This window comes from Haemorhous mexicanus, chromosome 3 (assembly GCF_027477595.1).
Source record: "Haemorhous mexicanus isolate bHaeMex1 chromosome 3, bHaeMex1.pri, whole genome shotgun sequence".
Classification (NCBI taxonomy): Eukaryota; Metazoa; Chordata; class Aves; order Passeriformes; family Fringillidae; genus Haemorhous; species Haemorhous mexicanus.
In genome coordinates this window covers 5,795,306-5,807,579 of record NC_082343.1, presented here as the reverse complement: position 1 = coordinate 5,807,579, position 12,274 = coordinate 5,795,306, and the positions used below count along the sequence as shown (strand labels likewise).

The 12,274-nt window shown below is 46.3% G+C and overlaps 1 protein-coding gene and 1 long non-coding RNA gene across 8 annotated transcripts in view; both read right to left on the bottom strand.

The window, feature by feature from the left end:
* Positions 1 to 675: 675 nt before the first annotated feature.
* On the bottom strand, positions 676 to 7,415 carry LOC132324491 (uncharacterized). 2 transcript variants are annotated; one of them, XR_009485656.1, is made up of 4 exons: positions 6,692 to 7,415; positions 4,780 to 5,172; positions 3,422 to 3,504; positions 676 to 2,690 (listed from the first exon to the last, which is right to left on the bottom strand). It is a non-coding gene; the product is annotated as an uncharacterized LOC132324491 (long non-coding RNA). The 2 variants fall into 2 exon arrangements; XR_009485655.1 differs by lacking the exon at positions 6,692 to 7,415 and adding an exon at positions 6,283 to 6,683.
* A 1,106-nt stretch (positions 7,416 to 8,521) lies between these two features.
* The window catches only part of RIN2 (Ras and Rab interactor 2), a 63,033-nt gene continuing 59,280 nt past the window's right edge, over positions 8,522 to 12,274 (bottom strand). For 5 of the 6 annotated variants that reach the window (XM_059840638.1, XM_059840637.1, XM_059840640.1 and 2 more), the window contains one exon: positions 8,522 to 9,511. In XM_059840638.1, the coding sequence (XP_059696621.1) occupies positions 9,194 to 9,511 (318 nt within the window). In that variant the 3' untranslated portion in view covers positions 8,522 to 9,193. The other variant, XM_059840642.1, reaches the window with a different exon arrangement.

Here is a 12,274-nt window from a genome sequence, read left to right as displayed (position 1 = left end):
TAATATTCTGAATCTCTTGGAAGGACATGCAGAACCAAAAGAACCAGTCCTTTTCAGAGTACCTCTGCAGGACCTGAACTAGTTTGGGTCACTACAACATGCTGAACCCACAAACAAAAAGCATGAGACATGTAGGATTCAGGGTGAGCCTGGAAATCAGTCAAAACCTCTAATATAATCTTCAAACAAAATCTTGGCTACCTGAAGCAGAGAGGTGCAAAGTCCACCCACTCCAGGGTTTTGTTTTTTTTTAAAAAGCCAACATGTAAAATACAGACTCACTGTGCTGAAGGATCTCATCTTGATTTCTAGATGCTGAGCCTGGCAACAAGTCCTGTTAAAAATAAACTGGGACATCTCAAATACACTCAGCAGAAAAACATGTACATCTTGATTCCTTGAGGACTGCTGCAGGCCTGGGATGGAGCTCTGAGCAGACAGGCTTTGTTTTAGGAGCAACATGTTCTGCTGTATTCATAAGAAAATATTCTCAGAAATTCCAGCTCACCAGGAGTTTGAAAGCTCCTTGTCTTGGTCTGATCTTGGGATGTAACCTGAGTGTGAAGAGATGAAGTTTCTTGGTGTCTTTGTGAACTTGAAGTGCTGCTTTTCAGCCAAAGCCCATCTAGACCCTGCCCTCCACTTGCATGTACAAGGTACAGAGACAAGAAGTAGTTTTCTAAATACTCATTTAATTTTGAAGTTATAAGTTTGTTTATATTTCAGAGTTCAAACTGAGATTAATTGTATTCCTTCATCCAAAATATTTGTAAAATTTTTCACTTCTGTTTCTTTCCCAGTAATAGTTTCCATCTGCCACTGACTGCATGGAAAACCTCAATGCCAAAATTTTAAGAAATGCTTATCTATTTTTACATCTATTTGGTAATTTTACAAACTTCAGGTAAAGGAGAAAAAAAGATTATTCTAATACAATCTTTTATCTTGTACTTATTTCACTGAGAGGTGTGATGGAGGCTGAGATCCTGTGCTAGCCAAACTTTTAATGCACTACACTAACAATATAGGTAAAGCCTTAAATAATTGGAAAAATAATAAAATAAGCAGGAACAAAAAGGAGAAAATGACCCTCCCACCAAATCCTTCAACCTTGGCAAATATCTGCTGTGTTCAGAAAACAGAGTGTGAGACAGAAGGAAGGTGACAAAAAGGAGAAAAAACAACATCTGAAATCTCAAAATGTTTTCTGAAGATTGAAACAAGATGAAAATTTAAATCTAAGGGAAATATTTTGGTGCACCAAATACTTTTTATACAAAAGTCTCTATTTTGCAGGATAAATGTTTAAGACACAAATGTTGGCCATCTGTAACTGCAGCAGTGAGCGAGGCAGCAAGATGGAAAAGGTGTCATGGCAAATTGCCTTGCCTCCCTCTGGAGTGCTGCATTGCAATGAGCTGGCCCCAGTCCCTGAAGCAGCAATGCCATATTTTTGTTGAGAAATGCAAGGTGCTCAGGCCTGGGAAAAGACCCCTTCTTTTGTCCACACTGCCTGCTCCAGAACTGCTCCAATACCACACTTCTCACTGCATCCAGAGTGAAACATTTCCTCATCTCTATTTCTGCTTACAAGGCAAATTGCTTTTTCCTTCTTGTGATTAATTTGGGCTACAAATACAGCAATGAATATGCTATCTAGTAGGAAAAAGGAAAATAAATATGTACAAGTGTCCTTTGTGTGGGCTTGTGTGTGCCTGAGCACAGGCAAACATAAATACACACATATCTTACGGCTACAAAATATTTGTGTGTCTTCAGCAGCTCAGTTCCAGTGCAACTACAAACACCCATGCTCATTTTAGGAAAATGTGTGGTTCTTATTTGAAAACTCTCTGAAATCTCTAAACACATAAAGGCACCTGCCTCACACAGAACTTTTCCCCGAGCTCCTTTTACTGAGCAGTGTTTGTACTCAGAGTGTACCTGACACTGTTCACTTGAGACACCTTTATCCAAAAATCCTCCAAAGCTTATTCCTAACCATCTGACAAAAAAGTACTAACATCCTTCTCTTATCTCTCTTTTAACCAGCTCTTAACACATCTCCTCACCCCCTCATTGACCCCAGCACACTTCTATTCATCCCACTAATGAGAGGCAGATTGATTTCTATCACTTCACCTTTCACTGCCTTATTGATGCACTGCTTGTCCAGGGTGGGGACAGTCACCCTGTGGTGGCAGTGGCAGAGAAGCTCAGTCAGGTGACACTGATGCTCTGGGTTGCAAGGAAGTTGGGGCTATTCTGATTTACACAAATCCAGTATCTCTGAGCTAAAGCTAAGTTATAAACTGATCACAGCTTCCCGGCAGCAGGAGTTTGGTCCTTGTTTTAAAATGAATGGCTGGCTTTAGAGAATCTGAGATTATCTGCTAAGTGGTTACATACCTACACACACAATACCACCTTCCCTGCACCCCCCTGAGCTGTGAGGGATTTGGGCAGGTGAAATGACATCTGAGAATCGCTGTGTAAATTCAGAGGCAGAAAGAGGAGATCTACCACTAAAAGGCAGAAAAAAAGTGAGAGATTTCTGAAAACATCTCTGCCTTCTAATTAATAATTATTTCCAATTCCCCAGTGAGAAGAACAGAACCCTGTAGCAATTAAGTCCACACAGTTCACAGCAGCAAGAGCTCAGCACATATCCAGAGAGACAGTTCCAGCATCTAAAATTAAAAAAAAAAAAAAGAAAAAGTTGATTTATTTTGTTTTGAAGTTACTTGAAGTTCTTAAAACCAAACCAACCTTTGCTCCTGATTTTGGCTTACTGACACACACACAGGAAGCAGAGGGTCACATAGGCCTTGCTTGCAGAATTCCTAATCCAAACCCTCACTCTTCCTGCCCAGTGCTGAGGGAAATCTGATAGAGGATTAATAAAGTCAGAGTGTGATGAGAGCAGTCATCACCCCAGGCCTTCAGGCTTGGCAAGATTTTGTTGTGAACAGACCTAAACTCAAGTCCTCCATCTAAATCTCTGACAGGTCTCGTCAGAAAGATACTGGACAGTCACTCAGAGCCCAGAATGAAAAGACTGCACAAGAAATAACCAAAGCTTTGCCATGAATTGCACATGTTCCTTTTCCCCCTCCCCATCAATCTGGGACTGTAGGACCTGATATTTGCAAACTAAGAAGAAACCAAAGGCACTGGTTCCAGCAGCAGCTGCAGTTCCAAGCTTCCTGCTCAGATTGCTCATCTAAGCACTCTCAGCAATCTCACCTCAGCCCAGAGACTCTCTGTCCTCAGAGGGAAGGAAACACAACCTGCTGGGACACAGCTATGGCACCACATTTCCTATTCCCCTCTCCCCTTTTCCAGCAAAGCAGGCTGCTGGAAATGGCATTCCTTACAGAGCCTGTCACAGCAGAGAGGAGAAGAGGAACCTGTGACCTACCAGGACAGGACCAGTTTAGTTTTGGCAGCTCAAACACCAAAGCTCTTGGCAAGGCCAGGACAAGTTCAGTGGTTTTCCCTGTCCTGAAAGAGAGGAGAAAAGGGAAGTTAAGACCACTGCAGAATCAAAGACTCCTGCATTTCATCTTTTGGCTTGGATTGCTCACCATGGAGTTTTAGCCATAAAAAAAGGGGAGGTGGCACCAAATCAAATTAAAAAATGCCCTTTCCCAGTATTTTTATTACAGACACTCAAAGGAACCTCCTTTTTCTTCTAGTACTCTTTCTCTAATTTTAGCAGAACCATTCTCATCCCAGATCCCACTCATCAGTTGCTCAATCCTTTGGCACTGGATCTGGACAAAGAAGGGACACATCTGGATCACAGGATAGCATGGAGAGAAACCCTCTGAAACTGGACAGAGAAAAATGTCAGGAAATGCAGGAAGACAGAGCCCTTCTTTGCATGACTGCATTCCTTTTCTAAACACTTATCTGCACCTGGATGCTCTTTGCACTTGGCTTCCTTTAAAGGAATGGATTTGCTGCTAAACACATCTCAGGGCCAGATGTGACCAGCAGAAGGTGGGATGGAGATGAGGAGTCAGACAGGGAATAGCCAGGGAGATGCAGGGCCTGGGAACATCGAGGATGGAGAAGAGAAGGAACAGGGACTGCTCTCCTTGTTTAGATCCATCAGTGCTGGGAGCTTGGGAAGCACGTGGTACCAGAGGGATCCTGGGCAGGAGCAGGATAACTCCAGGATAAGGGCAAGCTGCTCCCACTCCAGGGCTGTGCCAGGGAAGGAGGGGAATTTTGTTCTCTCCCCTTTCCAGTGGGATGCAGGTGCCACCCCCTGCAGAGGCAGGAAAACTGCCTTGCAATCAAGTACAAAACCAGCCTGGCAAGCCCAAGATGCCAGCAGCCATTTCTCCTGGATTTCCTGCTTATTACAGGCATTTTAAACTTGCTTTGTCTTAAAGGCACTTTTTTTGCCAAGGGCATTCCCATCTCTTTTGGATCCTGAACAGAGGTTTGGAAAGCTGACTTTCATGAGGGAACTGCTTCCTATTTTGATCAGTGTCAACTTGGAGTTTCCCTTGGCACCAAAATCAGGGGTGAACCCAACCCTTGAAGGACCATAAGATCCTAACTATCCAATCCTCAATTCCCTCAGCATTGGCTTGTAGAACCTTTCCAGAGTTAATTTAGCAAACTTAAGGGTTTGGCAATTTCAGGATCAAAACAACCAGAAATTCACAAAAAAGAAACTGAACTAAAGCTGGCTAAAAGCAGTCCCTGCTGATGACTCATTACAACAATTCAGTGTAAAGGAGGCAGGATTGATTCAATACTCACCAACCCATCTGGCCAGAGTTCTGTGCCCACCGAGGACACAGAAACCAGCAGGGACCTTTCTCCCATTCTCCAGCACAGGCTTCTTCTGTCCACTCTCAGGCAGCTGCAGCCACTCATGGAACACCAACTTAGTCCTGGACTGGCAACAGAAGAGGCACAAGGATAATGTGGAACTCGTTCTGACCTCAATGCCATCCAGAATCAGGAGAAAGCACTTCCCACAGCTCCTGGAATTGTCTTCCCTGTCCCTTCCAGCTTCAGAAGGTTTCTGTGGCAGCCAGGATTATTGGTGAGGTTCAGAAGCACGTGCCTAAAGCATTCCCTCGGGAGTGTGAAGCTTCCTTTGTGCCTTTCATTTCTTTATCCCAAATATTCTCCCCAGTGCTCAGCAATCTAGAAAGAGAAAAAGGGAAAAGAAAGCAGATCAAGTCATTCTGACATTAAGGAGGGCTGCTTATCCCAACACACTTCCAGGCAAAAAAACATTTCTGCCACTCCTACAAATCCACTCGATACTCTCAGCTCGACAGTAACTAAATACTGTATCAAGAATCATAAGGACATGAGACTTGGAATTCTCACAAACTCAACGTGGCTACTTCAAGGACTTTCCCACCCAGGGAACTGACAGCTCCCAGCTTGAAACACACATTTGCTACAAATCCGACGGAAATTGCACTTGGCTGCCGGCGCTGGAGCTGTTTCCAGCAGGAGACTGCTGTGAGCTGCCCTTTAGGCAGCAGCTCCCTTGAGCAGCACCCCTATCTCCCAGCTGCCTCAGTCCTGATTCCATGCAGCACTCAGCCAGAGCTGCGGGGATAAGGAATTCTCCCTGGTGTGAAAAATGTGTATTTTATGATTGGCTTTTCACAAATATTAAAATGAATATTCTATGTGTTATATTAGAAAGTTACGCTGTATTAATTTTCTTAAGTAGTGTGTTAAAGATAGTTTTAGGTTATAACGTAATGTTAAAATAGAAACTATGCTATGTCGGATACTTTTTTTAAAGAAAGGACTTACACCGAGATAGCCACAGGACACCTAAATCTTTCAGAGGAAAAGAATTTATTGCTCCATTATCACAAGAAACGAACTTCTTCCTGCCTCGCTCAGCTCTGGAGATGCACTCAGGATTCAGAGGAAGAAGCTGACACTGACCAGACAGAATCCTGTGTTTGAATGGAATTTATGTATCATGGATGAGGTGTATGAATATGCAACAGGCTGTTGCTTTTAAGGGTTAATCCTCTGTTACCATGTGTCCTTTTTCGGGCTTATTTTGCCCAGAAAGAGGTACCCGGACTGTCCCTAACTCTTTATTTCCATTGTCTCATGTTGTCCTAAATCCTAATTGTCCAAATTTTTATTACATTAATTATATTACAATTTTCATAACTATTTTATAACTATTAAACTTTTAAAAATTTAAAACCAAGCGATTGGCGTTTTTCACACTGGGAAGCCCTGCCCGGCGAACCGTGCCCGCCCCGCACCGCTCACCTCCCGGCAGAGAGCGCAGCTGCCTCCTCCTGCTGGCTGCGCCCGGCTGCGGGCAGGGGGATGGCTCAGGCAGCTCGGCTGGCTGCTCTTCCCCGATGCTTTTGTGTTGTCCTCCATTTCCCCGGGGCGGAGGGGAGGGGGGGATGAAGAAGGGGGTACGGCCCGGCATGGTGCGGTGTGCTGTGCTGAGGCGCGGGGTCCTCTCTGTGGAAGGGACGGGAGGAGCGCGCCGCGCCGCGAGAGGCGCACAGGCATCCCCGCCACCGCCTGTCCGCAGCCGCTCGGCTCTGCCCCGGCGCCTCGGAGCCCACAGCCCATGTCCGCACACCGGGAAGCCGCGCTGGGACGGGGGCGGTGTCAGGGTGCGCGTCAGACGGAGAGGGGTACTTGCTGTACCGCCCTTTTGTACCTGCTCAAGGCGCATGACTGTCGCCATCCTTGGAAGGGCAAGTGAGTGGCTCGCTGTGCCGCCATCTTGGGTGTGGCGTAAGGTGACTTCTTTTCTCTTCCCTTTCCAGTGGGATGCAGGTGCCACCCCCTGCAGGGGCAGAAAAACTGCCTTGCAATCAAGTACAAAACCTGCCTTGCAAGCCCAGGCTGCCAGGAGCCAGCAGCCATTTCTCCTGCATTTCTTCGCCGCAGTCTTTGGTACTTGCAGAAGCCATTTCCGGCCGAGCCGCCATCCGTGTTGTGGTACCTTTAAGGCCCCCCGCTCCTCACGCAGGCGTTTATCTAGTGGGCTGCCTCAACCCGGCCTCGATGCCGATCCCGCGCTCTTAGCGCGTTTTCTCCTGCCTTTCCCGACGGGAGAAAACGGTTGGCGGGGTCAGCGGCACCGGAGCCGCGCGAGTGGCGGCAGGGAGCGGCGGCGACGCCTCTGCCGGAGTCCTGCCGCAGCCGCCATCTTGAGTGTGGCTGGAGCCCGACCCGGCTCATGCAGGGTCCCGGTACGCGGGCGCTTCGCTATCTTGAAATGGCAGCTCTGCTGCGACCCCGCCGCTGTCATTCTTCTCAGCCACCGCCTCGCAGGGCGGCCGCTCAAGCCCGGCCACGTCCCTTTGCACTCCGGGCTCTCCTTCACCGCGCCCTCTGTCCACAGCACCGCTCCGTGGCCACAAGGCGGCAGCACCGCCGCCCTGCCCAGGCCGGGCTGGACGCGCTGTGGGAGCCGGCCGGGAACGGAGGCCAAAGTGGCCGGAGAACCTTTTGTGTTTATTCCCTTCAGCCCCAGCAGCTGTTCCTGTGGTTTCAGGGCACTCGATTGGTTCATCCCTAGGCAAAAACGTTATGGCGCTGGTTTCAAAACGACTACCCACCCCTAGTCAGTTTCCTACATTCCTGTATGTAATAAAATGGATAGAGAGATTTTTCCAAATCATTCTTTCCAAATGGTTTTAGAGATAAATCCTATTCTTTGCCAATACCTATAAAAAAGAAAAACTTGACACGTTTTGGTATTCTACGCCCACCCCTCCCTGTGAATTTTCTGGCAGCTTTGGGTCCCTCTGGGGGAGGGTAACCCAGCATGACCCCCCCTCATTCCCCACTCACCTGCTCCTCCACCACAGCCTGGCTCTCCCTCCTAGGGACATTGGGGTGCCCCAAATGACATCAGAGACCCCGAGTCTCCGCTGCCTCCCCCTCAGCCTTCCTTCCTCACTCCCAAAGAAGGCACAGAACGAGTCAAACTGCCCTGGACAGCAGCGTGGTGCTTTATTCAAGCCCTTTCCACAAGTACATCCCCCCAAAAGGGGCTCTGCTGCAACAAGAATAGGGGCAGCCCCCAGAAGTTCCTCCCCAGCCCCGCAGTCATAGGAGAGAGGACACAGGAAGAGAAGTGAGAATGGGATGCAGAATGAAATTGAAAAAACAATCAAAACAACAACAACAAAACCTGGGATGGGCAACATGACAGAGAGGGATTAAAAAATAATGGGGACAGGGAATGGGACACAAGGATCCAGTAGAGAAACAATGGCATGGAAAGCACCACACACAATAAAAGAGGAACAGGAGTGAGGCATGGAGAAGGACAGAGGAAAAGACAGAGGGCCAAACACAGTGTACTCAGAACGAACGTGATGAGAGGCAAAGACATGTTTTGCCCAGCACAATGAATAAAATGGTCTGATTTTCACGAGACAATTGAGAACAGACAGCAAAACTGCCTCAAGGGTACAGAGGTTTCCTAAGAACTCTCCTGGAACAGGTAAAGAAGAGGAACCACACAGACTATCAATGCAAGACTCTAAAACCAGCAAGAGATTTATTCTTGTGTATTAAATGTTAAAAATCACATGCATAATTATAGAATATTTTAGTTAAAAAAATATTTCAAAAACCAACCCTGACAGTTTACCTGCAACTGCTATAAAATATCTATTTTATATATATATATATATATAAACATGATGATTTTCTGTAATCAAAAAAATTAGACAAGGATGCAACCATCCAGGTAATGCTGAGTGAACTGATGCCCTGCATCGGACAGTCTTGTCAAACTCCTGCTGGCAGAACTGAGCTCGCCCCAGTTCACAGGCGCACTCGTCTCGCACACGGATTCAAATGCAAGTGACAGCTGGGGAAACAAGGAGTGAAAGAAAATCTTATTTTGCACACTACAGCCAAGACCTGTGAAAGGCCACAGTAGAATATGCTGCAAAAGAGCCCATGGTACAGGAAATGCAGCCTCACAGGCTGTCTCCTCAAGACATGCTGGTGGAATATTCTGCATAACTGGCCACGTGCACAGTGCGCCTGGGTCCTGTAAGCAACATCTGGAACGTCAGCACGTGTTTTACCAGGCACTTAAGGTTTAAGTCATGTTTTAGCTCCTAAGGAAGGCAGCCAACAAAGATGTTTGTAACATTTACCAAGGAACAGATATAAAAATGACAGGTTGCTGGTTCTAAGCAGCCGAGTCGTTGCTGTTCTGAAGAATGGCCCCATATGGGTCACTGTTAAGGCGCTTGTAGACAAAGTGAAAGACCTGGGGCTGTGGACGGCTGTGCAACTCCGCCTTGATTTTCTGAGGGTAGGTATCCTCTGTCAGTTGTTGCCAGGTGTCGTCAACAAAAAGAAACAGCCTGTATTCTTCTGGATTTGCCACTTTAAACTTCTCAGCACAAAGCTGACATACATCTTCGGTAGTGATGTATGGCCTTACTAGCAAAGTCTTTCCCGTACAGCCACTGGTAACTTCCTGGAATGCAACACGAAGGTAGTTCTGTGAACAAGAAAGCAGACGTCAGGAAGTCAAAAAATCCTTAGTCTCTGAAAACTGAAAAGTCAGCAACAAAAAGCAAGCCTCTCCTTGCTCCAGCTGTGAAACACACCCTGGTGATTCCTGGACATTATGGCCATCCCGTGAGCTGCAGCCTGGTGTCTAAGCCTGGCCTAACCCAGCTTCACAGGACAGCATTTAATTTTTTTTACAGGGATTCAGAAAGAAAATTTACTCTGCACCATTCGAGTAGATGCACCAGATCTTGAGGCAAAAGCTGGATCTTTTCTCCTGTAGAAACTCGCACAAGCCCACAATTCTGCTAACACGGATACATTCTAAATAGGTCCCACATAGAAATGCAGTTTCATCTGCTTCCTGTTTGCTTTTGTCTTGGGGTAATTTTATGATAATACTGTATTCCCCCATGGTCTGCTTTATGTCCAGAAATGCGTCCTGGAGCTTTAAGCTGGGTCCAGGGGTGAGGTGGGAGCCAGGGGAACTCTGGCACAGGCTGTGTTCAGGCACTCACTCCCCGTGTGCTTGGCTTTGCCGCGTGGAGGGACTCACATTTCTGCTTTGGCTACCTTGGTTTTAGTTAGCTGAGGCAAAAAGTTTTCCTGGGACTGCAACAGCAATCCTCCAGTGACTTCTGTGGCTTCCTCTGGAACTGCTCGGCTCAGCTTTGGACAGCCAGACCACTGGTGGGAGCCGAATGCTGCATCCCAGCTCTGGACCTCGGGGGAGGCCAGGCCAGCTAAAGAGGGAACTCAAAATCCACCAACAGCGAGGAGCTTCAATACCTGACAGTTTTTAATTTTCTCCCTGCCTGTCCTGTGGGCACTTTGTGAAATAAATTGGTTTTGTCACTTTCATCCAAAAAATTCCTTTCATACCAGCGGGAAGGGAGTGCCAAAACCCATTTTCTTTAGAGCAAATGTTAATTCCAGAGCATTTTCTCCTAAAATTGTCTCTAAATCAGAGACAGTTTTAAAAGAAAAAAATAGCTGGAATTAAAGACTACAATGCAGTAAGATTGAAGGAGGTGGAAAGAATTAAAGGGAGAAAGAGTTGTTTATTGACTGAGCTGGCACCCATGGTTTCTAAGCTGAATAAATTAGGCGTGTGAAATCCCAACGGCAGAAGTTTACCTCTCACAGAAACAAGCTGCTACAAGGTAGGACTGAGAAGAACCTTCCCATGACTTAAATTCCAAAGAGCACTCTTGTCTAATCAAGTATTTCTTGATACCACAAAGACTGAACACTAAAGCTCGGCAATAGATTTTAAAAATTGGGACTGAACCTGACTGAACAGAACTAAGCAATTTTTTTTTTTAACCCAGTTTGAAGAACTTGTAGAAAAAACCCAGCCCTAAATAGGGCAAAACACACTAGATTTAATTTTTAACTAAGCTACCACACACAAGACCTGCTTTGAAAAGCACGAGTTTTTAGATGGACAGGATTGCTGGAAGGAAAGGCTGAAGTTTTTTTACAGATGCCCAGAAAGCTGTATTTCATCATCATCAAAGTACTGGGGTTTTTGCTATTCTGTCCATTTAGGGAAGGTGGAAAAACAGCCTCCAGGGCCCAAGAGCCAGCAAGGCTGTGAGACTGCAGCACAGAAATGCCAGGACCACACCCTGATTCCTTGGGAGAAAGACGACTGGAGCTGCAGATATGTTCCATGCTGGTTGTAGGCCAGGTGCTCCATTTCAGGACTGCAAGACTCAGAGAGAGAAGAGAGAAAATCGCCATTCTGAGCAGAGAGCAAAACACTTGCATTTGTGCCAAGCACATCCTGTGGGTGGTGGGCTCCACTAATCCCAGGCTCTCTTTTCAAAGAGACTACAGCAGGAGAAGCACTGGACACACTCACTGCCAGCTCCTCCCTACCCCCTGCATCTTCCTGCATCCAAGTGAACATTGAGCCTGGACCAAGTTCATCTGCGGAGAAAAAGAAGATGGAACTTCCTACAAAATCTTGCAGAAAGAATCTTCTGTCATTTCCTCACCCAGCAGAAATAAAGGTGCTGGATGCTCCTATGGAAAGTGCAGAGTTTTGGTAGAAAGAACAAAGACTCCAGCTGCTGGAATCTGACACCTAAGTACAGGTCAGGAGAACAGAACGTGGATCCCAGGGAGATGGACAGGCTCTGGGCACTGGAATTGCTCGTAATGGCTTCTCCTCTTCCTAACTGCAGACAGCTGAACTCCAAGGAGTAAATCCTCTCTTCCCAATTCCAACTCCCTCCCCTCCTTCAGCTCACAAACTGCTGCACCTTAAAAGTCAGTCCAAAGCAGATGGAAGAGATGCAGGGCTGGGTTCAGAAGATGAAGTGATAACCACTGCTTTGTTACTCTCCAGTTGAAGGTACTGCCCTGCTCTGGAAGAGCAGTACAAAATACAGGGGACAAAAAAGAAAAAAAAAGACAAAAAAGAAAAATGTGAGGACATCCATATCACAGAACTCTGCTGCCTGCTTAATCTTCACAACTGTCAGGGAACATTTCTCCCACCTCTCTTCCCTGCTACCTGCTTTAGCCACCACCGGCTACTAGGCAGCTGGGCTGATTTATACCCCTGGAAATCTGGATTTGATCTTTTGAACAATAAAGTGTGCAAAAAAGCTGAATCTAAGATACAATGCAGTTTGTCCTCACTTCGTATGACTTAAAAGGGAAGGTAAGAAAGCTCTATTATTTAGTGTTTTCTTCAGACCATCATAATGAAACTGTTTGATTAAAAAGTAAGTGTGAAGAC